At 44.5% G+C, this 27,972-nt stretch overlaps 1 protein-coding gene across 1 annotated transcript in view; it reads left to right on the top strand.

Annotated features, from left to right (window-relative positions):
* LOC142100244 (volume-regulated anion channel subunit LRRC8C-like) overlaps positions 1-27,972 on the top strand; it is a 46,152-nt gene that overhangs the window by 5,033 nt on the left and 13,147 nt on the right. Inside the window, exon 3 of the mRNA XM_075184177.1 lies at positions 4,547-4,686. Within this exon, the coding sequence (XP_075040278.1) occupies positions 4,547-4,686 (140 nt within the window). The remainder of the gene's footprint in view (positions 1-4,546; positions 4,687-27,972) is intronic.

Below are 27,972 nucleotides of genomic sequence, written 5' to 3'. Positions count from 1 at the left end.
TGCCAATGTTTTCTAAAGATCTTTCTAACCTGTGGGGCTGAATCCGAATATTGCGTGATAAATGAAAGGTTTTTTTGAGACATAAGATCCTCCTGTTGTTTTTCTTTATATGTAAGTAATTCTTCTCTATCTATTTCACATGTTCTCTCTATAACCTGATCTAATTCCTCCGGTTCATATCCCTTCTCTACAAATCTCATTTTTAGGGTTTCACTTTGTAATTTGAAGGTTTATATATTGGAACAGTTCCTTCTAACTCGAGTGAACTGTCCAGAGGGTATGTTTTGTAACCACTTTGGATAATGGTTGCTTGTCAGTTCAATAAAACTATTGCAGTTCTGGTTTCAATTTTGCCTTCTTGAATATAAATATCTAGATCAAGAAATGTTACACTATCTCGACTGTAGGTGGTAGTGAATGACAGATTCCTGTCATTCATGTTCATATCTAAAATGAATTCTTGAAGATACTATTCGCTCCCCTTCCAAATGAATATGATATCATCAATGAATCTCCGCCACAGGACCAAGTTCGCAACCAGAGATGGATTTGCCCAAATATATTCCTCCTCCCACCTACTCATGAATATATTGGCATAACTGGGTGCGAACTTGGTTCCCATGGCGGTTCTTCGTATCTGAAGATAATGTTTATCTTCGAACCAAAAATGGTTGTGAGTAAGTATGAATTGAATACTTTCTATTAGGAAGTCAATTTGGTCAGATTTTAATCTTCCTTCTTTCTCCAACATAAATCTTACACTTTGTGTTCCCTGATTGTGATCGATGCATGTGTAGAGAGTTTTGACATCGCTTGTTACCAACCAAAAATGACTTTCCCATTTAGTTTTCTCCAGCAGGTTTAGAATCTCAGTGGTGTCTCTAATAAATGAACAGAAATTAACACAATCCTTTTCGTTGTAGTTATGACAATCATCATTTGTACAAAGACATCTGTAAATCTTTTTCTTCAGACTAGTCTCGTGTTCTTGTGTCTCTTATCTCTATAAATTAGTTATTTCTAGGGGTTTGAAGTAAACCCGCTCATACTTGACACATAGGTTGTTAATCTAATTGGAACTGCTTTAGCTATGAAGGTCTGTACCTTAATCTTTTTAACGAATTGGCTTCTACATTAACTATTTCTATGCAAGCTATACATTGCTTAGTTAAAAAGATCATCACTTCGTTTATGAGTATGGTATCATAAATGGAAGTAACTTGACATTGATGTGTTTAAAAAAGTTTGAGGGCTTTTAGTGAAAAAAAATGGATGCAATTTTTACTTATGTGACACAGTGCATACTGTAAAAACATTGTAAGTAGCAATTGTGGGTATACTAATTGAACATATGGACCTTTTACACTGGGTGACACATTGCACAATCGTTGAATGCATATTGGTTTACATTAAAGATGTGGTAATTCACTACATCATTACATACTTGTCGGAAACATAATCTGTCTACATATATATGTAGACCTATATATGTGTCGGTGGTTTAACTGGCAGAATTATATCTCTCCTAAATATATATGTCTGGATTTCTTCATTCTCCATATTTTTATCATGTCAGAATAGTTGTGGGTTTACATTGTAAGTGTCTGTGTTTTAGAGGCGTTGGGATTATATGTGTCTGGATTTCTGCTATATCAGCTATATAAATATGTTTGGATTTATGACTGTCAGTGTTTTTCAGGTGTAGGGATTATATGTGCCGGGATTTAATTGTGTCACCAATTACATACTGTCCTCATTTTACATGTCAGTATTTATTTTGCATCTGCTCTTTGCGTTAGGTATTTTGATGGCGGGATTTATTATGTCAGTATTTGTAGCGTCGGAAATATGTCTGTCATCAATGAAAACGTATCATAGTGGAAGATGTGGTATAATGTGGCAAAGGGGCAGGAGGGTTATTGATGACATGCTTGGCAACGAGGTTGGTGAGCCAATTGAAGGTAATGTCTGGTTTAGTGTGAAGGATAAGGGTGAGGGTTGTGTTAAGTTGATGTGTTTTTGATTTGTGGCACACATATGGGAATAAAATTGTTCAAGGTTTGAAGGCTGCCCACTGCCCCCTACTGCCTCATCCAGGGGTTATACATCTGAAACATCACCAGTGTCCTCCATGGTGGAATCATCTTCATTCTCTCTGTCTGCATCTCCAATCAACATAGTGGATGAAAAAAAATTACATAAGCTTCTACATTTAGGTTTGCATTATATTAGTAGATTTCATAACAATCTTTTAGTTTTTTTACTGGAAGTCTGTCACGGTTGGCACTACTGGAAATAAATCCCTAGTCTCTGCTGAGCATGGCTAAGCCCACCCACGGGGGCGGAGTCTAACAGGAAGGTGGTTTTCACCAGAAACCCCCGCAAGGAAGTTTGGTCGTAGCGGCACCAAACCTGCAGGTCGTGGTCCCGCGAGTGAGTGAACAGCAGAACAATGTGGAGAAGCCAGGAGATGCAAAGGAGAAATGCTGGTAGAGACACAGGAACTGTGGTAATATATACTGATGGTCACAAAGGAGAATGCAGCAGTGGAGATTAAGGACTGCAGCGGAGGAGTCCTAGAAACTATAGGAACTTGAACGTCAGTGGAGGGAGAACCGATGCTGACACGATGCTGTACTCTGGAGATGGTAATAGAGATACTGGAGCAGCGATAGTTCAACACAGACCACGAGCTGAGAGCAGACTGAAGTACACGCAATCCACAGGGAGAACAGGAACCAGAACCACCGGCTGCAGGAAGTGAGCTTGACGAACAGGCGTCAGACAGGTGAATCCAGGAGGTTTAAATAGTGCTCCCAAACCTCTTTAGCCAATAAGAAAAAGGGAGGAGGTCCAGAAGGAAAACAGACTCTGCACCTGCTCAGATCTGATAGTAGAGCAATGTATGGTGTGAGCCTGACGCCATGGTATGCCAGTTTCAAGATAAATGAGAGGCAGGTAACGAGACAGGTGCCCGTAAGCGGGACCGGAGTGTGACAAAGTCTGTTTGTATATGTGTGGTCATGTAGAGCAAAAATAATAAATAATGATTGTACCATATGAAAAGACAAGTGCATATATTTGGCTTAATGGGAATTTTAGCTAGGCATGTATTTTAAATCTCTAAATCTTCTCTGAAAATCAGTTATCTTGGTTTCCATACCCAGATTATACAATAGACTAGGTAGATTGCAGTATAAATCCACAGGATTTTGGAGTTTTCTTTGCATTCACGTTGACAAGCGCTACAAATGCAAGTGTATTTTTCTAAAAACCCTCCATATTTATATTGTTGTTGTGTGCATTTATATTCTTTTCAACAAAACATTAGTGATTTGAATTTTTTATGCATGTATTGTTATCTGAAATTTTCCTGGGGGGGGGGATAGTGGTGCTGTCAGGGTTGTGTGTGTGTCTGTGGGGGGGGGGGTGTTATATAGGTATGCAGAGCACAATATATTATATACTGTATATAATAACACAACATAGAAAAATGGTCAGCAATGTTTTTTTTTGTCTTTTTACCTCAATCACTCATCTAGTTGGAGCCACAGCATTGAACTGCATAGTGGTATCCTCCCATATACTCTGTTTAGCTGGGGTGGAGAGCTGCTGGCTGGTAGTATGCAGCTTCTACACCACTAGCTCTACCAGCAATTCTACCTCTCTGGCAGAGAAATTAGATTAGGCTGCCTTTTCTTAGGTGCCTTTTCTGATCCTTGTCTTGGGCAGGTTGCTCTGGCTTAGCCATCATCAAACAATTCTAAACAAGAAAAAAGCCAGTACTTTTTAAAAAACCTTTCATTGTATATCCACTGTTCCACTTTTGTCCTTGTACTTACCAGCAAATCCAACAATAGGCAACACAGAAAGTGAGAAATTGAAAGGTTTCAGGAGCTAAAAGGTTATATAGTTATGAATCACAAAATGGCAGGGCTCAATGATTGCCTTTCCAGCTTTTATATAGCATGTGCAGCAGCATTTTCTACTGCGATTAGTTGTGTGTGAACGGCATTGTAACACCTCTAGCTGCCTGGTTACAGCTGGCTATTGTTTTTGAATGATAGATGCTCCTTTAAGGACAGGTGAGGTGAAATTAACCATTTTAGATATGGTATAGAAGGGATCAGCGACTGATGTGCCTACGCCCACACATGACCTGAGAACCAATCAGTGAGGAGAATGTTGAAACTTAAGAGTCTATTTAAAGCTACACTATTATTAATTAATGGAGGCTTTATCCAGAACACTAAATTACCAAATAACCTCCATATTCAAGACAGCAAAACATAAATTTTAAACCATCACAAACAAAAACATAATGCTTTTCTCACTTTCCCATCACCTGGAAATTCTCACCAACAATATGAAAGAAACTGTGAAAATCTACACTCCTCCTAATATTTCAAAATAAAGTGATTATACATGTAGTAGTATTTATATAAGTAATGGTAAGTTATATAAATATTTCAATGAGATGTATATGATTTTTAAATTTAATTTTTTGGGGAAAAGATTAATGTAATTATTTTTCTATTTTTACTAGGTATGGCCACTGTTGCAGATCTGAAATATTTTGGTGATCCGCAGGAAAACTTCAAAATACTGAAGCCCTGGTGGGATGTTTTTACAGAATATCTCACTATTCTTATGATTATGGTTTCAGTCTTGGGCATATCCTTACAGGTAAGCAGTTTTCTTTTTAGTGATTAATATAGATTGCAAATTATATTGAATAAAATGACTGCAAATGTGATTTGATATGTATTTTAATACTAGCTGTACTACCTGGCGTTGCCCAGATTTATATCTTCAAGTTATTACGTTATCAATGAGTTTGATGTAACTGTCAACAGTTTAAAAATAATTAGCAGCTAAAATGTCATCCAAATCCATCCAGCGTAAGGCCCAGAACAGGCTCCCTGTCAAAGTTCTGTCCAGCGTACACCAACGGGATGTCTGCCTGGGACTCCAACCACTCCATCCCAGACCAATTGTCACCCCTCTGTATAGTTTTCATGCAAATCCATCCATTGGAAGGCCCAGAAAAGGCTCCTTGTGTTATAGTTCTGCCATGGGTACACCAACAGGAGGTCCGACCGAGGCCTCAAACTCCTAGTATGTCTTCTGGATTCTATTGTTAACACACTGTGAAGTTTTCATCCAAATCCATCCAGTGGAAGGCTCAGTAGAGGCTCCCCGGTTCAAAGTTCTGCCCAACATACAGCAACGGGAGGTCAGACCGGGAACCTAACCCCTCTAAAACCTGCCGAGGATCCAACTGGACCAGCTGTTTTCATCCCAATCAGTGCAGGGGTGTCTAAATGCATAGCCGGACAGACAAGCAAACAAACATACCAATGAATTTTATATATAAGACAAGCAGTCACCCGGCATTGGGCAGGTCAGTTTTTATATATATGTCAATTATTTGGTAAATAGACTAAAAATTCTAATTAAAAAAATATTTGTTGCTTTGTCGTCATTTTGTTGTGTTGTCACAAGATTTCTCTTCAGTAGTCAAACAATTGTTTACAACCCAAAACTGATGTTTTCAATATTTGTTGCTCTGTCTCGTTGTCGCCATGTGGTCTAATATCTTACTTTTTTTATACTAAATAACTATGTAAGACTTGGCAGCTTTACCTTGAGAGACGTGGAAGATATTCGCCAACAAGCAAACAAACAATTTGACAATATCAATACATACATTAGGCGCTGTCTTCACACACACTGGGAAAGATGATACATGCACATATGAATTCTGTGTTCAGGTTTCAGGTCTCTGGGCTAGGAGGATATATGATACAAGAAAAAAAACAATAGTGCAGATCATAAGCACAAATTGTCCAATCTGTAATATCCCACTGGAATCTGAACCCGTGTGTAGATAAAACTACTGCACACCACACCCGTGTGTTCACTCCAAACTGAATCCCCCTTAGGGTATGCGCTTACTTCACAATGGAAGTTTTCAAGCCCTCAGAGGTAATGCTGATATTGGATTCTTTCCAACTTCATCCTGATGGTCTCTTGCACTCATAAACAGTGAAGATAAAAACAATCTGGTGCATTAACCAGATGATAGAACCAGAAGATGTATGAATCAGTTCAATGGAAAACTCCAAATCTGAGCAGCTGTTACCAGTAACGTCACTCATCCAAGTGTATAATTCTGTTAGGACTGTAAATAAAAACACAAGGTAACAAACATATATTGGTATCTTTAGGTACTCATCTGGGATGTATTCAGAGATGTATGCATAGATATCAATCAGCTCATATGTAGATCTCTGCAGCGCTCCCACCACACTAGTACCACGATATCCAAACAGATGATGGAAAGGTCCTTAGACACTCCTCAATGCGTTTCGTCTGGTTAGATGTTCAGAGGGTCTCTGGTGTCTGCAGTCGCCACACAGGACAGTGTGACAGATTTTAATTTTCCTCAGTGTTTTAGCTTTTTTTAGATTTTCCATGTATAAAAACATATGACAATTTAAATCATAGTAAATTTCATAAATTTGAGTTATAGGTACATGTTCATGCAATGCTTTAAACAAAGAGAATATAAGCAAATTAAGCTATAGTTGACAGCAATACTGTGCATTGCTGTCAATACAGAGTGTCACACTCCATTTCCCGGGTATCTCCACCCGAGCCTCTAAACACTGACTATCACTTTAAATCTCTCTTCTTAGTACAGGCTGTCATCTATGCCTTGTATCTGTGATTAGTTCACCTGTGTTAGTCAGTTCAGCTATTGGTCAGCCTCTCTTTATAAGATCCCTCCTTTCACCTTTGCATTGCTGGTTCTTCAAGTCATATCTGACCTACCTCCTCTGTGCTTCACATCTCTGTGGTAATTATGCTTAAATTGCTGGGTGTCTGGACTATGCTGATCTCTACACATCGGTTCTGCTTATCTGTGGTAATTGCTGTGATTAACATCCACTGTCTACTCGGCCTGCACCATTGACTATTACTGCCGTGTACCACATCTCTGTGGTAAGCTGTACCTCATTGCTGCTGTGTCTGGACTATGCTGATCTCCACGCACCTGTTCTGCTTACCTGTGATAAATTGCTGTGATTAACATCCACTGCCTACTCGGCCTGCACCACTGACTACTTCTGCCGTGTTCCACATCTCCGGGTAATCGCTGTGATCAACTTCTACTATCTACCTGGCCTGCAGCACTGACTACTGGTGCTGTGTTCCACATCTCCGTGGTAAGCCTTGCCTCATTGCTGCTTTGTATCTAGACTTTGTTAATTGCTGTACATCAGTTCCACTACTGTGGTAATCGTTATGTTCACCGCCCGCCATTCATTCGTCTGCACCAATGATTGCTGCTGTTTCGTTCCATGACCTGGTGGTAAGCGGTGGCTCCCCATTGCTGTATGTTTCTGGACTTTGCTGTTCTCTGTGCACCAGTTCCACTACTTGTGGTAATCACTGTGATCAACACCCATTACCTATTCAGCCTGCATTATTGACTACTGCTGCCTTGTTACATAATCCTGTGGTGAGCTGTAGTCCATCGTTGCTATATATATATATATATATATATATATAAATTACATACATATCTGATTCTGCTGACCTCAGTATATTAGTTTCACTTACCTGTGGGAACAACGCTTGCTATCTATTCTATCAACTTAATTGTCTATGCTGGCTCGTTTACATCTTTATAGTGATGTGTGATTCAACGCTGCTGCATCTGGAATTCATTGAACTGTTTATCTCCAGTACTTAATTGAACTTTGTATTATGTTCCACTCCTCAGTGGTATAGTGGTGATTTGTTATTGGCCTTCAGTCTGCATTATTGAATTTCATTGATGGTTCCCATTCTCTGTATATTATCGTTATCATCATCTGCAGTTTACTCAACCTTCAATGAACTTGTATTATATTTTACAATAAAGTGGTAATCGTTATTATCACCATTGGGTGTCCTAATTGGATTTCTTCTGTTGTTAATTTATTCTCCATCTGTCTCACTGGGAACTTCTCTAGAGGGCCGCGACCTGTAGGGTGGAAGCCGCTGAAGCCCGAATTCCCTTGCGGGAGTCTCTGGTGAATACCTTCCACCTTGTTAGACTCTGTGTGTCTAGGGAAGTCTAGCTAATGCCTATTGAGACAACAGGATCTCACTCATCTATTCGTGAGCTAACCTGACACAGAGCCTTAAGCAAGTAGAGGGTAAACAAATGATGCCATAGTTGACAGCATTCTATATAGTATACAAATCTGAGGGTTTATTCAGCACTCTGTTGTCCACTATTAGTCTGTGATGTGTATAGGAAAAATGTGTGTCTATATAGGTTTCTAACAGTAGCATTTTCTCATTTGGGAAGTGTTATATAGTGTGTTAATAATTACAATTGGAAACAGGGTTCAATGGTTGGGGTGGGGAAGGACAGGGGATATAAAGCTGATCAGTTTTACTAATTAATTGTGCTATGGTTGGTTGCACTACACCAATACATGTCAAATAATAAACCTACAATAAAGAAATTGTCAGGGGAACAGTACAGAATGTAATGTAATCTATTGCTCAAAATTAATTAAACATTTGTCCCATAATGGACCAAATTAATCAGACCCAAATTCATTTGTTCGCAAAGGGTTAAGTCTGAGTTTTAATTCAATTAAGATGTTAGCGTCTCTAGTCTGTGGCTTAAGCTGGGTACACACTACAGAAATTTCGACCAACTTTTTATGCCGAGCGATTTTGCATGTGGTTGATGATCCGATCACTTGGTCCATGGACTGCATACACACTAGTCTTGTTTAGGACGATAAAGGAAAGAGCGGACGTCCCTTTAGCGACTTTTTACAGCCATGTTGTCGTGAGCAATGACTGTAATTTCGTACTCACTGTTGTGGATCGGTCGGAAGTTTATACACACTACACAACGGAAACTAGATTGGAACGAAAATATTAAACGGTACGACCAACCAAATGAGGCGACAATCGTCCATTTGGGCAGACTTTCGACCATCGTGTCAATGCACACACTGACCCGACTTTTGAACGAGCGGTTGTATGTTGGCTGATTCAGCCGATTATTGGACGAAAACTGTGTAGTGTGTACCCAGCTTTAGAAATTCCTCACAGTCCACTTATGAGCAGTTATGAATGTTTAATTAATTAATGATTGCATGTGGCGCTTAGCTTGGATCTATGTTGCAGTTATTTCTTAGATCCACCTCCTTCCATTGATAGTAGATATGCATATAAGAAAGGGAGAAGGAACCAATAGTAAAATACTGTTTAGCAAATGAATTATTAAAACTGTTAGAAACAGTCACATTTTGAAGAATATACATAAACCAAAGTGTATGATGCCTGCTCCGAAATGCCCATGCAGGTTTAACATACCGAGGCAGCCCGTTCACAGCCAATTCACTATGCTGGCTGTTAAACACTGTGGGGATTCCATGACGTAGATTGAGATAAAACTGTTAGTCGACAGGTTTGAAGTATGTCTGTTACTCTGTCCTATTATTTTTAATGAATATTTCCAGATCCAGGAAGATGGCGTGTTCTCTACTCACAGAGATGACAAACTGGAGATTTTTATCACTCTTGTCCAGATTCAAAATGAAATTGAAGAGATATTCTTTGTTTCCTCTCCAAATGAATATTATATCTTCGATGAATCTGCTACAAAGGACCAAGTTTGCAACCATGGTTGAGTTGGACCAATTTGTTTCAAGAGTCAGGCCACGTATAAACATGGGGAGTTCTCTTAAGAGGAAGAATTCGGTGCAGGAGCTAAGGGGTTATAAGTAAAGCCAAGGAGCTCAAATCTGATGGAATTTATCATCCTTATCGTGTAGGTGGTACGTAATCTGTTCCATCTGGGCAATAAACCAAATATAGGATTGTAAGGCTGCCATAGTTGGGGTTCAACTTGTTTCCAAGGCTTAGCTACTAGGTATTGCGCAGCTGCAAGGACATGGGAAGCCAGTTTCGCAGACTGTCTATCATTCTCAATCAGAGGATAACAGAAAAGAAAAGACCATGGGTCTTTCCAGACAGGGCAAGGGAGGAGAGGAGGGCCCTAAATCGGTCCCAAAAGGAGGAAATTTTAGGATAGGTCCACCAGATATGTAAGAAAGATCCCAACTGCCCACAACCCTGCCAACATAATGGAGAACTAGAGGGAAACATTTTAGTGAGTTTGTCAGGGGTGTAGTACCACCTATAGTATATTTTATATGCGTTCTCCTTCACCAAAGTGGAAATAGAGCTGGTGGCGACTTGATCCCCTATAATTTCCCAATAATCCCCCGGGGGAGGGCCCAGATCCCTCTCCCACTCCCTCTCATTCCTACCGCCTGGAGATAAAAGTACATTGAGAATTAAGCTGTAGATAAAGGAAATCTTGCCCCTACCCAAAGGTGAGGAGAGACATAAGGTTTCAAAGGGGGAATCAAGAGATGGGGAAGGAGCCCCCCCACGAGGAGAGAGCCCACAAAGTGTGGTAACTGAAAATACTCGTAGAATTTAGGATGGAGACTTAGACATTTAGAGTGTAGATCATCCCAGAAGATAAATGCACCTTGGAATATTAGATCTCCGGCAAATCGAACTCCCGCAGAGACCCAGGGACTATTGAAGGCAGAGGAGAGCCCAGGAGGAAAGGCAGGGTTACCCCAAAGAGGTAGAACAGTAAGAGAGAACATCGGAATATTGAGATGGGGCCGGCAGGTCTCCCAGATCGCAGCTGAGAATAGTAAGGTGGGACATCGGGAGGTAAGGGGAGGTCTACCTATTTTTGAGAGACCCCATATACAGGAAAGGATTGGAAATTTAAGATAAGCGGATGCGATGTCAACCCACGACAGTGCTGTGGGGGGGGGGGAGGAGGCTACAATCTAGCTCAAACGAGCCGCCCAATAGTAAATTTTCAAATCTGGGAAACCTTTACCACCACATCTGGTGGGTCTCTTTGAAAGAGCTAGCTTAATCCTGGGAGACCAACCGATCCAGACAAATCTAGATAGACATTTTTGGATAGATGAAAGATCCGAAAGGGGGACTCTAACAGGAAGGGTCTGAAAGTAATAAAGAAGCTTAGGAAGGAGGTTCATCTTGACAGAAATAATCCTACCCAGCCACAAGATGATCAATGAGCGCCAGGAGAAAAGTTCTGACTTCATTTTAGCAAAAAGGCCTGGGTAGTTCTCCCGATACAGGGAGTCATAGGAGTTGGTAACAAATTTACCTAAGTATTTAATTTTCTTTCCTTGCCACCAAAAGTTAAAACGGGAGGTGAGTGCCAGTCCCTCTAGGGAGGAAATATTAAGGAGGAGGGCTTCCGATTTTGCAATATTTATCTTGTAACCTGAAAGGCACCCATATTGGTGTAAAATGTTGAAGAGTCTGGGAAGCGACTCCTCTGGCTGCAGGAGAGTCAAAAGGACTTCATCAACAAAGAGAGAGAGCTTACTCTCCAGATCCCCCGTTCTCACACCCCATATATCCGGACAGGCTCGGCTAGAGGCAGCAAGAGGTTCTATAATGAGGGCAAAGATGAGAGGAGACAGAGGGCACCCTTGGCGAGTACCGTTGGATATGGTGATAAGGTCAGAGGGAGAGCCGTTGATCATGACTCGCGCAGAGGGTTGAGAACACAAGGCTTGAATACCAGTGAGGAGGCTACCCAAAATTCCAAACGGAGACAAGGCTCGGGACATAAAGCTCCAGGACATCCTGTCAAAAGCCTTCTTGGCGCCAAAGGAGAGCATAATAGCAGGAGCCTTCCTGGTATTGATGATATGAATCAGATCTGATCGTAATGTACAAAAGAGGGAAGGACCGAATGTAATCTTTTAGCCAAAATGTTAGCATATTATTTGAAATCTGTATTAAGTAGGGAGATAGGGCGGTAACTAGCGCAGTCATGAACATTTTTACCCTCTTTATGAATGACGGAGATCCGAGCCTCCAAGGAATCCCTGGACCAAGAACACCCTGTTATGATTGAGTTGAAGAGGGTGTGCAAACGAGGGACCAGAAGCCCAGCAAACCTCTTATAATAAACAGCAGTGAAGCCGTCATGCCCCGGAGCCTTTCTTGATTTCTGAGACGTTATGGTCTGTTCAATCTCATCCCTAGTAAGTTCATCCCCCAGAAGAGTACTGGCCTGTGGAGAGAGTTTCGGAAGCTTAGCAAAAGAAAGAAAAGGCTCAATCAACTGCGAGTGTTGTTGAGAGACTAAGGGATCAGAGGACTGGGGAAGGTTATAAAGTTTAGTGTAATAGGATTGTAAGGTAGCACATATCTGCTGAGGGTCATAATGTTAAACTCCATCGGAGTCCCTGATAGCCAGGAGATTCCGGGCCGCTATCTTAGCTCTTAAGTTTAGTGGCCAGCAATCTATCGGCCTTATCGCCCATTTCATAAAAGCGCTGATTGAGCCACTTCAGTTTATTAGCAACCTGGTGGGATAATAAGAGATTTCATTCACCCCGAACAGAAGCAATTTCCTGGAGAACTAGGGGATCAGGATTTAATTTGACTCTGTCACAGAGCCAGACCTCGGGTTCAAACTCACCCGGCTCACGGCTTCAGGCGCTGTGGGATGGATAGCCTTGGTCTGTCTGTGGCAGATGTTGCCGGATGGGTAGACTCTGTGGGTTCTGGCCCATCCGGACCGTCAGCCAAGGGGTGAGTTGCACCCGTTCTCGGGACCAGAGGGCTGTAGGCCTCAACACCTTCCAGGTGATATAGGCCAGTCTCAGAGACCATCCAAAGTTCCTGGCATGCAGGAGAGAGTAGCGCTGCTTGAGGCCACAGTCTGGGCAACTTTAAGGACAGCAAGACCCTGGTAGCCAGCGAAAACATCCTAGGTGGCAGAGAGCCGACAGTCAACCTGTCTAATCAGAATGGCCACCAAGCCACGCCCCTGGAATTTGGAAGATTTTAAAAAACATGGAGACATTTTTAAATCCCGTTTTAATGAAAAGGGTTATAAAAAGGAGAGAATAGATAAGGCATTTGAAAAAAACAATCATATGAACCCGGGAAGAACTTTCAGAATACAGAAACAAAACAGAATGGCAGGAAATACATAAGGAAAGATCTTTATTCCATTTGTGACACTATATTCAGAATCGGCTACTGATATTAAGAGAATCATTAAGAAAAACTGGCATCTACTTCAGAAGGATGACATTCTTTCCAAAAATCTTCTTGAAAATCCTAAAATCTCATTCAGGAATACCTGAAACCTAAAACAATAACTGGTTCCAAGTCATTTACCACAAGAACTGGTTGACGGAAAACCAAAATAGGAAAGTTTTTTTCCATTGCCATAGTTGTGTGGCCTGCAGGACCACCCGGATATTACAAAACACAAGACACAGTTTGTATCTAAAGTAAGTACACCGATTTTCAACATAAAAGAAAGGCTTACATGTGATTCCATGGGTGTAATTTATTCAGTCACTTGCCCATGTTGTTTGCAATATGTAGGCTGGACATTTAGAAAATTAAAAACCAGGATTAATGAACATATCAGAAATATTAAAATGGGATTGGATACGTATAACCTCTCAAACCATTTTGAGATTCATCACAAAAAGGATCCGTTCGGAACTGAAGTTCATGGCTATAAAATCGATTAAGAGGCATTAGAGAGGAGGTGATTTCAATAAAAACATTGAACCACGAAGAATCAGAATGGATCTACACATTGAGGATCCTCACACTGTTGGGTCTAAATGTAGGTTTTTAATTGGCATCCTTGTTATAGTACATTGAGGAAAACTTTGAATGAAATGATAAAATATATCCCTAGAAAACCGAATACAGTCCGGTTCTATGTTCATTTTAGAGGAAGAGAATATCAACCTAGACCGTCAGATACTACTAAATCAGTAACTCTGAATAAAATATATTGAAAATATACACTAAAAATAACATACTATTACACAAGTTGCATTCATTTTTTTAATGTATCCAAGAGAAATTTTACAGCAAATTAAATAATTATTGCACCATTTATCGATTGCAGCAGATATAGCAAAAATCAATGCATTCTTATGAATATAGCTATTGTTTAGGGAAATTGATGTTTGAGTTAATTGTTATCCAAGCTCAACTTAGATATTTTAACTGAAGCCAATATGCAGTATGTGCCCTAAAGGTGCATCTAGTTAACTCTTACACTGAACAGAATGCTGGCATTCATTAATATTGATATAAACTGCATATTGTTGATGCCCCCTTTCTACTGCACAATCACCTTCCCACGGAAATCTGAATCACAATGAGGTGCCAACACAAATAAATTCAAGCGGTCCTCCATACAAAAGAACCAAGAGCCACCTTTACCCTGAAGGGGACAGAGACCTGCGGCTAATCAGCGATATCGCCATATGTATTAGTCGCTAATCGCAGTGCTTTCCTACCACCACAGTGGTCTACCAACAAATTGTTAGGAACCCCAACAGCCAGTACCACAAAACCCGGAGTCTGCTCTAAAGCCTGGTGTTCGCTGGAGCCCCTAGTGGTGGGGACAGACTTGGCGGCAGACATCAGAGGGTCGTGAGTTGCGTACTGACTGGGGGAACCCCAGGGAAACGAAGTGAGGTCCAGGCAAGGGTCGAATAGGTCACAGGCAAGCCGGCAGCGTCAGTATCCAGGCAAAAGGTCGGGGGTCACAAGCGAACAATCGTGGTCAATATCCAAGCAAAGGGTCAAAGGTCACAGGCAATAATCGTAATCAATTCCAGGCAATAGGTCGGCAACAGTAATAAGGATCAGAGGCAATACAGAGAACGAGCAGGGTAGTGTGCTAGTAAGCAGGGACTATAACCGGAAGGGAGGGCTTGCCCCTTCCTGCCTTAAATACTGAAGTGCTCCAATAGAAATTGACCTGGGAGCAGGAGGGCAGAGAACAACCAGCTGACTGTAATCAACACTCTGCGCCGGACACAGAGAGCGTCCCGACCGTTGCCTTGGCAACGGCCGAGACAAAGCGGAAGTGACGTCCCGGTCATCATGATGACGGCCGGGACGTGGGGGCATCTGAAGGAGCGAGTCGCGGCGGTGCCTGAAGCCGCGGCGGCTCGTTACAGTACCCCCCCCCCCTGAGGAGGGGTCAGGGAACCCCGAAAAGCAGGTTTTCCCGGGAATTTTTTGAAGAATTCAAAAAGTAGCTTTTCAGCATGTCGACTCCTTTGCGGCACCCAAGACCGCTCCTCAGGGCCGTACCCCTTCCAATGAACAAAAAAATGGGTTTGTCCTTGGACCTTTTTTGAGTCCAAAATTTTCTCGACCTCATATTCTTGCTGTCCATCAATGGATAGAGGCTGAGGTTTAGAAGGTCGTTGATGTCTGAACTTCTTAGAGGAGCAAACGGGTTTCAACAAGGAGCAGTGGAATGTGTTGAGTATCTTTAATGATTCTGGAAGCTTCAGCTTGAAAGATACTGGGTTAATTTTTTCAGGATGGGAAAAGGACCACTAAACTTGGGTCCTAACTTATTGCATGGTTGGCGGAGTTTGATGTTCCGGGTTGACAACCACACGAAGTCTCCAACCTTAAAGGAACAGGCAGAACGGTGAAGATCGGCAAAAACTTTGGCCTTAAAAGAGGCTCGGAGTAAGGATTGATGTACCATCTTCCAAATTTTACTAAGCCGGGTGGCCGTAGACCTAGGTTCACACGACTTATCGGTAGGCAAGAAAGACAATGAGTTGGTTGTGGGGTGATATCCGAAATTGCAGTAGAATGGAGAATGTTGGGATGACGAATGGCATGCATTGTTGTAGGCAAATTCAGCCCATGGGAGAAGGTCCACCCAGTTGTCGTGGCTTTTAGAAATATATAATCGCAGGTATTGCTCTAGAGATTGGTTCACTCTCTCAGTCTGTCCGTTAGACTGCGGATGATAGGCGGATGACAGACTAAGATTAATACAGAGCAGGGAGCAAAATGACCTCCAGAAGGCTGCAATGAACTGAGAGCCTCGATCCGATACTATATTTTCAGGGAGGCCATGGATTCGGAATACGTGTTTAATGAATAATGATGCTAGGTTGCGTGCTGAAGGTAGTTTACACAACGGAATGAAGTGGGCCATTTTACTGAACCTATCTACAGTAACCCATATGGTGTTGCACCCAGAGGAAGGCGGTAAGTCGACAATAAAATCCATGGATAAGTGAGTCCACGGTCTGATTGGAACGGGCAATGGTAACAATAGCCCGGTAGGTGATTTCCGAGAAATCTTGTTTTTTGAGCACAGATCACAGGATAATATGTATTCTTTAATATCCACAGACATAGATGGCCACCATACCGCCCGGGATAAGATTTCAGTGGTCTTGGCAATTCCTGGATGTCCAGAAGACTGGTTATCGTGACATTCAGAAAAAAATGCTTTCCTGAGGTGGATAGGCACAAACAGTTTGTCTGTAGGGGTTTTCACGAGGTGCTTGCGATTGAGCTTGTAACAGAAATTTTCTCAAATCCTGAGTGAAGGCAATCAAAACCGATGAGGCAGGAACAATCAGACACGGCTCAGTGGTAGGAGTCTGACACGAAATGAAACTATGGGATAAGGCATCTGCCCTAGGTTTCTTCGAGCCAGGCCGGAAAGTTATAATAAAATGGAACCGGGAGAAGAAGAGGGACCATCGTGCCTGTCTAGAGTTAAACCTTTTGGCTGATTGGACGTAAGATAGGTTCTTATGGTCGGTGTAAATGGTGATGAGATGTTTTGCTCCTTCAAGCCAATGGCGCCACTCTTCCAATGCCCATTTAATGGCCAGTAGCTCTCGATTGCCTACATCCTACTGCTCTTCAGCGGAAGAGAACCTTCGAGATAAGTAGGCACAAGGATGAAGGCGATGATCTTCTGGGTCTTTTTGTGACAGCACGGCTCCTACTCCTACCTCTGAAGCATCCACTTCAACAATAAATGGAAGGTTTAGGTTAGGATGTCTCAACACAGGGGCAGACACAAAAGCCTGTTTCAAAGCTTTAAAGGCAGACACTGCGGCAGGTGGCCAGATTTTTGGATCAGCAACCTTGCGAGTCAGAGCAGTGATGGGAGCAACGAGAATAGAAAAGGAACTGATGAATTTCCTATAATAGTTTGCAAATCCTAGGAATCTCTGGATGGCTTTAAGGTTCGAGGGCTGTACCCAGTCTAGGGTTGCTTGTACTTTCGTTGGATCCATAGCGAAGCCTTCTGGGGAGATCACATATCCCAGGAAAGTGACTTTAGTAACTTCGAACTCACATTTCTCTAACTTGGCGTATAGATGATGACGAAGTTTCGTAAGAACTTGCCGAACATGAACTCGATGCTGTTTTAATGAACGGGAGAAAATTAATATGTCATCCAAATAGACCACTACAAAGGAGCTCAAGAACTCACAAAGGACATCATTGATCAAATCTTGAAAGACAGCGGGAGCATTGCTGAGGCCGAAGGGCATTACGAGATATTCATAATGGCCTGTCTGAGTATTAAAGGCCGTTTTCCATTCGTCTCGCCACTCCGGATTCGTATCCGATTATAAGCTCCACGTAGATCAATTTTAGAGTAAATTTTTGCTCCTTTAAGTTGGTCAAAGATGACTGAGATAAGTGGCAAAGGATACATGTTTTTGATGGTTATGTTATTCAACCCTCTGTAATCAATACAGGGCCTTAAGCCACCATCCTTTTTGGCCAAAAAGAAGAATCCTGCTCCAGCGGGTGACTTGGAAGGCCTGATGAAACCTTTTCGTAAATTTTCTTTTACATATGACTCCATGGCTTGGGTCTCTGGAAGAGATAACGCGTACAGTCTTCCCTTCAGTAATCTAGAACCCGGGATGATGTCAATTGCACAATCGTACTCCCGGTGAGGGGGAAGAATGTCAGCTTCTTTTTTAGAAAAAACGTCCCGGAACTCACGGTACGGAGGAGGCAGAAACTCAGAACTAGTATGGGTAATCCTAATTGGCAAGGACAAGCAGGAAGAAGAGCATTTAGGACCCCATTGAATTATCTCGCCCCTAATCTGTCACGGTCGTCTGTATTTCTTGATCCGATTCGGGACCCTTGGGACTAGCAGGAGCAGGACTGAAACAGAGCCTAGCAGCCTGGATGATCTTCCTGCTCATGTTTTGGCTGATTGTAGAATATAGCAGGGGAATGAACAGTCTGGACATGTTGACAGGAACAGTGCACTTGTAATGCAGACAGAAACACTGCACTGGTAATGCAGTCAGGAACACTGCACTTGTAATGCAGTCAGGAACAATGCACTTGTAATGCAGTCAGGAACACTGCACTTGTAATGCAGTCAGGAACACTGGAGCCAAGAACTATCCTCTGGAGAGAAGTGTGTTGTTCTGGCAATGAACAGATCACAGCAGCAGGTTTAAATAGGGTGTCCCAAACAACTATTGGCTGATCAGTTCATGTGATCACAGCTGCTGAATCTGGTTGGTCTGGAATGATCACCTGACTGCATCCAAGATGGCCGTGCCCATGCAGCAGAACAAAAAGTGTGTGTTTGTTTACAAACGGAGGTGTGGAGAATGGGAATGTTTCAGACGACCAAAAGGGACCCAGGTAGCCATGATATGACAGCGGCGAATGGGGTAAGTGCGGCTAAGATCCCGATTTGTGACATAATCCAATTAATATGAGGATTATGCAGAGCTAGCCAGGGATGACCCAAGATCAAAGGCACTGAAGGGCAATGAATTAAGTACAATGAGATTATTTCGGAGTGAAGAGCGCCAATCTTCAACTGCAGAGGAGGAGAACGATGATGAATTTCTCCGTGGTTGAGACGGTTCCCATCCAAACCGCACAAAGAAATTATGGAATCTAGGAGAACAGCTAAGAACCCCAAGGAATGAGCGAAGGTTAAATCTAAAAAATTCCCAGCGGCTGCACTGTCCACGAATGCTGGAACTGAAATGACTTGATCACAATATGTGAGTTGCGCAGGTATTTGTAAAAAATTTGTTGGAGAGATGGCTTGTAGGCCTAAGTGTACTCCCTCCACGTTCACTTTGCCAGATCTTTTCCCGGACTAATGGGACAAGTACGAAGCAAATGACCTTTTTCTCCACAGTATAAGCAGAGACCCAAGGCATGCCTTCGGGTACGTTCCTCAGATGACAGTGGATACCCTCCCAGTTGCATAGGTTCAACCTGATCCACGGGGGCGACTTGAGGAGGCATAGGAGAATAAGATGAAGAGTCTTCCTTCTCAGCTTTCCTTTCTTCATATCTCCTGTCAATCCGAATAGCTAATTTCATGAGTTCCTCAAGGGATTCCGCGGTGTGATACTGGACTAGGGAGTCTTTAATTTGAGACCCAAGCGGAATTGACTGCGAAGAGCTGGGTCATTCCATGCACAGTCTGAGGACCACCGCCTGAAGTTGGAACAGTACTCTTCAGCGGAACGTCGTCCTTGCCTTAATGATCAAAGCTGTGCTTCAGCAGAAGCCACTCGGTCCGGTTCATCATAAATTAAACCAAGCACTTCGAAAAAGGCATCTACGGACTGCAACTGAGGACAATTGGGCTCCAGGCTAAACGCCCAAGATTGAGGATCCCCTTGAAGAAGAGAAATAATTATCCCCACTCTTTGCTGTGGAGACCCAGACGACAGTGGTCTCAACTTAAAGTAAAGTTTACAACTTTCACTGAAGTTACGGAAGTGCCTGCGATCTCCCGCAAACCGGTCTGGAAGATGCATCTTGGGTTCCACAACAGAAGGCTGAGCAGCTTGTAAGATTCCGGACGCCTGTTCCTGGGCAGCCTGTCGCTGGGACAACTCCTGGACCATTTGAGACAGGGTCTGGATCTGTCCTGCCAACACTTGAGCCGGACTTGGTTCCATAGGACCGGTGTCAGACAATTCACTCACTTCAAAAATTTTGGGCCGGTTATAATGTTAGGAACCCCAACAGCAGCACCACAAAACCCGGAGTCTGCTCTGAAGCCTGGTGTTCGCTGGAGCCCCTAGTGGTGGCGACAGACTTGGCGGCAGACAACAGAGGGTCGTGAGTTGCGTACTGACTGGGGGAACCCCAGGGAAATGAAGTGAGGTCCAGGCAAGGGTCGAATAGGTCACAGGCAAGCCGGCAGCGTCAGTATCCAGGCAAAAGGTCGGGGGTCACAAGCGAACAATCGTGGTCAATATCCAAGCAAAGGGTCACAGGCAATAATCGTAGTCAATTCCAGGCAATAGGTCGGCAACAGTAATCAGGATCGGAGGCAATACAGAGAATGAGCAGGGTAGTGTGCTAGTAAGCAGGGACTATAACCGGAAGGGAGGGCTTGCCCCTTCCTGCCTTAAATACTGAAGTGCTCCAATAGAAATTGACCTGGGAGCAGGAGGGCAGAGAACAACCAGCTGACTGTAATCAACACTGCGCATGCGCCCGGCTGCTCTAGTTGCCGGGACGCGGCGCCAGAGACAGAGAGCGTCCAAACCGTTGGCTTGGCAACGGCCAAGACAAAGTGGAAGTGACGTCCCGGTCGTCATGACGACGGCCGGGACGTGGGGGCATCTGAAGGAGCGAGTCGCGGCGGTGCCTGAAGACGCAGCGGCTCGTTACACAAATGACCTAAAACAAAAAGCCCCTACCCCCCAATATATCCATTAACAGGTGGATTTATAGGTTGCCACATGACATATTACCACAATTTATCATTGCATACGTTGCTAAACCTTGTTTCTCAGCTTACTTTGAGGTAATGTCACGGGCACTAGGAGTCTTTACCCAGGGATCACCAGGTGATAGGCTTACCAGAGCAATATAGGTGGTATTATGGTACTCTGGTAGCAGGGTGATCACGGAACAGGAAATAGCAGATGATGAGATGCTCAGGAAAGTCTATGACTAGCAGCACTGGTAATATGGAGGTAATAATACACGAGGAACTGTATGGACAAAGGACACGTGAAGGTAGTCAGTGGTCTGCGGTAGCAAGTTGTACCACTGCTATAGTGAGGAGGAATGTCCAACAGAAACGAGGGGGTGATGAGAGTCAGCGGTCTGCGGATAGCAAGTTGTACAGCTGTCTTGAGTGAAGGAATGGAATCCAAGTGGAGGTATCCGGGGAGTCAGTGGTCTGCGTTAGCAAGTTGACCACTGCTATGTGAAAGGATACTGGAACAAGTGACACTGGGAACAGGGATCAGTGGTCTGCCTCTAGCAAGTTGTACCACTGAATATAAATGTGAGGAGGAGCACGGGGAGAGACTGCAACACAGGAGATACACGGGCACCTTAAACTTGAGCCACAATAATATGCACAATATATAAATGACTGAACAGCACTGTAATAATAGAAAGTCTCTTGAGGTAATCCGGCACAAGATAACACAGTCAATGATAGCAGTAGACTCAGCGGATAGCAAACTCCAGAGAAGAACCAACACAGTCCAGCAAGATATGCAATACACCAGCACAGTCAATGAGAAGTATGCATACCGTGGTTCAGAAGCAGGCTGTCAGACAGGAGTGCAGAGATACCTGAACGGCAGGAGGCCGGCAGGAAGCGAAGTCCCTGGATGGGTGAAGCGGTAGTCAAGTAGGTGCAGCGCACAGGTAGGTAGACCAGCAGGGAAACGTATACACAGGAATCAGTAGAGTGTGGAACTGGACTCCTGGAGGACCCTGAAGAATAGCGATGGTCTAGCGGGGAGGTAAGTAGTGAGACACGAATCCAATGCTGACAGGCGGGTAGAGACCAGCGGGAACACAGGAAAGCATGGAGAGTGGATCAGCAGTTGAAGGCCGAGTAGAGATGAGGAGAAGAGGCAGCAGGACTCTGCGGACACACGGAGGTAGCCAATAGCAACCAGCAGGTGCAGTAACGATGGCACACGGGAGAGCAGAGTTGAGCTGGTACTGATGATCACGGAGAGTAGCGGATAGCAATAGTAGTGGCAGTCTCGAGGAAACACGGGAGAGTTGAGATGAGCTGAAGACTGAAGCGCACAGAGGCAGCGGATAGGAATCAGCCAACAGTCACGATGAAACACAGGCGAGTTGCAGGTTGCAGACTGTAGTGCACGGAGGCAGCGGATAGGAATCAGCTAACAGTCACGATGATAAACAGGAAGGTAGAAGTGGTATGGGAACCACAGTAGTAGAAGTGGTTTGGAAACCACAGTAGGTAGAAGTGGTTTGGAAACCACAGGAATCAGCAGCGCTGAATACACAAGGAAACACAGGAACACCTTCAGAGGCTCATGGGGAATGAGACTCCAAGATCAGGCAACGTGGTAGTGACCACAGGTGCTTAATATAGGGAGTGTTGCCTGATCTGCCAATTAAGTTAAAGGAACATACACTGAAGGGTTAGAAAGGGCTGCGCATGCGCAGACCCTCAGGATGGCGGACGGCCACGGTTCCTAAATGTCCGGGAAGAAGCACTCACAGTCCGGTGAGTGACAGGTAATGTGGATTCAAACAGGGCCAAACGCAGGATTTGTAGTGTGGGGTTTCCACACCACGCCACCAGTGGGCGTGACAAGCATGCATGGGGGTGTGGCTATAATTTTAGACAGTGCTTGGCTGCTCTCAAACTCTTCCTATCCCCATAATATATATGGGCAATGCTGCTTGCACTACTGTTAGGTGCACGTAGCTCTCCCTTTTCAAGCAGAGCCATGTGAAGCGGGGACAGGGTCCAGCCACCTCAATTATACAGTGTCCGAGGCTTGGAGGGGGTTTCCAGGCAATAGGAACCCCCCCCCCCTCGGTTTGCCTATGTCAAGGTCACTTACATTCCTTGTATTGAGCTTGGTCAGTCTAAGTATTTGTCTTGGACTGCACCCTCTAAAGACTCCATGGAAACCGTAAACTTTTGAGACATACACAGCATATCAAGTTCTTTCCCATCCGTGACATCTACACCCACTATTCACCCAAAGGCGCATATAAGAGACAATTCACCTAGATCCACTCTACATTTCGCCAAATGAAGTTCTGTGCACCATAAGACACTTATACAGGACTTCTTAAGGACACATTGAGCAGACCCAGCTCTGGATGATATGGTACCCCTCAATCTGAATTCACGATTGATTTACACTTCATTTGAACTTTTCTTGTACACATCCTAATTCTGAATCTGATTCGTCGCAATTTTTCCCCTGTTTACAGTTGTTTCCAGAGTTATACATACAGTATATTATCTACTGGGCATTATTTGTTTAAATATGTTATCTGGTATTTAATCGTTACAAACAGAACCAACTGCCACCTACGCATTTTATATAATAATGACCTTCACCCACCTTTTTGTTTCTTCTGAGTTGGGCCTTAGCACACCAACATTTTAATTACAATCAACATTTCTTACTTTTTGGGTCATCTGGTATGAGCTAGAAATTTGTATTATTTCTATACATCAGTAATCAAGGAGGGAAACCTTGTTAATGTGTGCAGCTCTACTAGTTAAGGTGGATTTGAAATTTTGAGCACAGTGTCACCAACAAATTCTATTCAATTCTGTATTATTGTTGCTCATACCCAATTGTGATATTCTTGTGACTGCCACATTTATTTTATGAGAGTTGATACCACTGAAAGCCAATGTGTCACAAACAAGATAGACGGAAGGCCTTACCTGCTGGTATCTGCGCTGCTACGCAAGAAGGCACGGAGTCTAACCACGTCCCAGGTCTTCACCAGGGAACCCCGCAAGGAGTTTTGGACTTAGCCAGGACTTAGCTGCTGAGACGTGTCGGTCGCGGCCCTTCCAGGTAGCTACCAGCGAGGATAGATGAACAAGCATAGTTGACAATCCGGGGTCAATACCGTGCGGGCAACGAGGTACAAAGGAGTCAAGCAGGACAGAAGTCTGGAAGCCAGGGGTCAGAGCGGGAGATCAATACTGGAACCAGGGGTAATCCGAGAGAGTGGTCAGGCAGGCAGGGGTCAGAATCCGGAGGTGCAAGCAGGGAATATACACAGATATATATATATAACTAAGGAGCCAAGAAACAGGCTAGCTGATTAGATACACTAGGGTGCCAGAGTCTGGCTTAAATAGTAGCATCTGCCAATCATTGGTGGGAGTCAAGGTCGGCGGTCAGCTGGTCTGACCGCCGACAGGAAGCGGCCCTGAGTGTCTCTAGCAACAGAGACGCGATGTTCGGTCACATGTGCTCGAACATCCGGTCTGCTGGGCGGAAGTGACGTCCCGTTGCTAAGCAACGGGACGAGTGTAGAGAAGGCGTCCGTCCCGGCACCAGGTAGGAGTGCAGGATGGCGCCTTACACAATGATTTGAGCTCGCTGCTCCAAATCACCCCTGATGAAGACATATTTGATTTAACGTGGCTCAAGTTCATTCTGAAGACTGAGGCTGTAGCTGTAAACATGTCTCCAATCTCCTTTTCTGCTTCTCCCCTGCAGATGGTAGTGGACTGCATAAACTGTGCTTACCTTGGTAAGCTTTTGCTACTGTATAACTGGTACGTGTGTATTGTTTTTAAAAAGACTGATTTAATAAAGATTATACACTATGAAGCACCTCCCCTCTCTTCCTGCATCTACAGTATATATCATATACAGTATCAATGGAGCTGCACTATATTCTGCATTTCAACAGCTTAGTTTGGAAATTTATTTTAAAGAATTATGTAAAGTGAAGTAGCAAGATTCAGTTCTAAATTCCCACTTCGATCATTCGGTCACTATAATATTATAATAATTACAAGAGAGTCCCCTATAGACGAACGCAATTAAATAGTGACAGTGTTGCATTCGAGATTGCACTTACCTGAAGGGATTAACATGGGATGTAGACCCGACTAATGATTTGGAAGGGAGGGTCTTGTCATTGTATAGTATGCTGCACTTCCTGGTCTGAGTCACTTGGTTGGCAAAATCCTTTGGGAGTGCACGTGGAGACAGATAAGGATTACTTTTATTACTTAACTGTTTTTGCTGTGTATAACTTTTGTCTTCTTTCTTATTGACCTTAAATTGTTTGCTTTCTTATATTTTAACTTTCTTTCCTGTATCTTTATTGCTTTGTGTCTGTTTTAATTTTTGTTTTCTTTCTCTTATCTGTCTCATTTTCTTGTCTCTTTCTTTCCCCCCCTCCTTTTCTTTTCCCCTTTTAGTTAGCACTCCATTCCGGGTTATGCCCCATCCAAAAAGGGCTGTGGTGAGGCCGGCTAGGCTTCGGTCCCCCTCCCCAGGCAATTCCCGTCGCCATCTTGGGGATGGGGGCGTGGTTGGGGGCAGTGCCCCCCACCGGAGGATCAATTCATTGGTGGCCAGTGCACCTCCAGCCTCCCCGGGGACCCGGGGTAGGAGGCCGCTGAGCCGCGCATGCGCAGATCCCGGGCCCCAGCGCGGGAGTCCACTCCCGTCGCTGGAACCGGGGCTGCGCCAGGGAGGGGGTGCAGACAAGCTGCATGTCACCAGGGCGGCACAGGGAGGTTGGGACAGGGGCGCAGGGGGCATGGACCCCTCTCCCTCAGCAGCAATCAGAGTGCCCAGGCATCAGTGTGGGTGACAGGCCACCAGGGGGAGCAGGGGAGAGATTTTTCAGCAGCACAGGGGTAGTATTGCTGTTAATCCCTCCTGTGCTGGCTGTTCCCCCCCAGCCCCTTTTTGCCTAGTAGTGTGAGAGGATCGGCATGGGGGGCGCAGTTACAGCCACATCCCTTGTCCGCTCGTAGGTCACTGTACCCGTCTACGGCTGGCAGTGAGGACGTGGCCATTGAAAGAAGGGTCTTTTTTGCCCAAAACAGGGACAACGCCTCTGGGGGTTGGAGTCAGGACCTTGGCGCGGAAAAGAATTTAGGCGTTTGGGACTACCCCGAGCTCAGGTCTGAGGAGGGATTTTTCTCTGGAGGTTCGGCAGGGCAGAGTTTAGGTCGGGTTCAGCGGCACCAATTTCCGTATGCCCTCTAGACAGGGGACACACGAATTTTGGGTACGGCTATCGTGCTGAGCGGGTAAGCGACAGAGTGTTTGACTATTACCATGGGGACATTGACGGAAGAGTGCAGGGGTCTTAGCCGGCAGTTGGCAGCGAGTCGTGTGGCCAATGGAGTAGTGGGGATAGCACGGGAAGGGGCACCACTGCAGCAGCAAGTGGGGGGTGGGGCTTCGGGCTCGAGGGTTGTGAGCCCAGATACCGTGCAGACACTCGAGGTAGGCCCGCCGCCTCCTCAACATTCGTGCCAACCAGCGTAACATCACCAGTCACAGGGGTGGTTGAGAATGTCAACCGTGGGGTGCCAGAAACTCTCAATGTTTTATTTTCAGCTTTGCAGAGTCAGGATCCGGTGCCTCAAGGACAGGGAGTGCGGCAGGAGGAGCCGGGAACGGCAGCTAATGTGTCCTCAGCAAGCATAGCGGATCGTTCACTAGGGGCAACGTCTGAAGTGTCTGATGAGCGTCCAGGGGTCGGCCCGAGAGCGGGCACCTGCAGGGAGGTCGAAATCACTGGGGAGAGAGGTAAGAACATTCCTTCTGTTACACACAAAAACCGTGATGTTAGCCTCCCGGTGTCCACAACGAGTGAAGAATCCTCTGGGTCGGGGCACAGGCCCCGCAAGCTGATTAAACTATTACATATGCAGCTAATAGGAAAGCGAACCACCAGGCCCCTGCAGGCTTTAGGTCCTGATATAGTCGCGCGAGCTGGAGATTCCGGGAGAGTAGAGAACGAGGCATTGCTATACGGCCTTAGGCCAAGTGTCAGGGATAAAATTAAAAGAGGAATTTACGTTGACATGTTCACCTTGACAGACGAAGGTAAGAAAGGTTTAGAGGCGGCGGTGGATAGTAACGGAATGGGGGAGGAGAATTATAAAACATTCCCCAGATGGGTAAAGGGGTTTTGTGTTTTTGCCACAATCTACGCTGACTATAGGCCGGAGGAACAGGTAGAAGTCTGGATATACTTACACCTGATTTCAGATGTTTACTTGAATAATGGGCCAGTGATTTGGAGGGCGTATGATGAAATGTTCAGGAAAAAGATGACTGGTCGGGAGAGGTTACCCCTCGGTTTCAAAGATATCGATACATGGATGGACCCCATGAGGCCCAGTAGTCAGAGGCAGGAGGAGACCCAAGCGAGGCGATTTCCTGGGGCGGGGAGGGCGCAGCAGCACCTCTCTGGCAAAGGAAAGTGTTTTGCTTTTAACGCAGGGACGTGTCAGAGGGAGTCAGCCTGCAGATTCCGGCACTCCTGTTCTACCTGTAACGGATTCCACCCCTCCACAGAATGCGGTAAAGCCAGACATGGGGTGGGGGGGAGGACGCAGAATTGCGCAGGCAGCTCCAGGTCAAGGCCAAATCCCCAATTAGGCTTGATGAACTAGGCAAGTGGCTTAAACTTTATGGTGACAACGATGCTGCAGCCACGATTAGGGAAGATTTTCATTTTGGTTTCAGAATCCCTGTATTAAAAAAATTAGATTTGCCATGGCCCCGTAATCTTAAATCGGCCCTTACATTCCCAGAAGTTTTAGACGAAAAGATAGCCAAAGAAGTTCGGCTGGGGTGGATGTTAGGGCCTTTTACAAATATACCTATCCCCAACTTAGTAGTGTCCCCGGTAGGTGTAGTGCTCAAGAAGGCAGAGGGTAAGTTTAGACTTATTCAGCACCTTTCTTACCATTTAGGCGATTCAGTAAATGACGCCATAGACCCGGCGGTTAGTACTGTTCAATACCAGTCATTTGAGGACGCTCTTTCCCTAGTGCAGGAGTGTGGTGAGGAGGCCCTGATGGCAAAAATTGACATAGAGTCAGCTTTTCGCCTGTTACCGCTCCACCCTGAATCGTTCCAGTTTATCGGCTTTAGACACCGCGGCGGTTTCTTTGTGGACCGCTGCCTACCCACGGGCTGCTCGATATCATGTGCCTTGTTTGAGAAGTTTAGCAGCTTTCTCCACTGGTGCATTCAGGCTGGAACCTGACACGGGAATAGCTCACTA

Source organism: Mixophyes fleayi, chromosome 8, assembly GCF_038048845.1.
Source record: "Mixophyes fleayi isolate aMixFle1 chromosome 8, aMixFle1.hap1, whole genome shotgun sequence".
NCBI classification, from domain to species: domain Eukaryota; kingdom Metazoa; phylum Chordata; class Amphibia; order Anura; family Limnodynastidae; genus Mixophyes; species Mixophyes fleayi.
The sequence above is the reverse complement of the archived record's forward strand: the minus strand, read 5'-3'. Positions and strand labels throughout refer to the sequence as shown.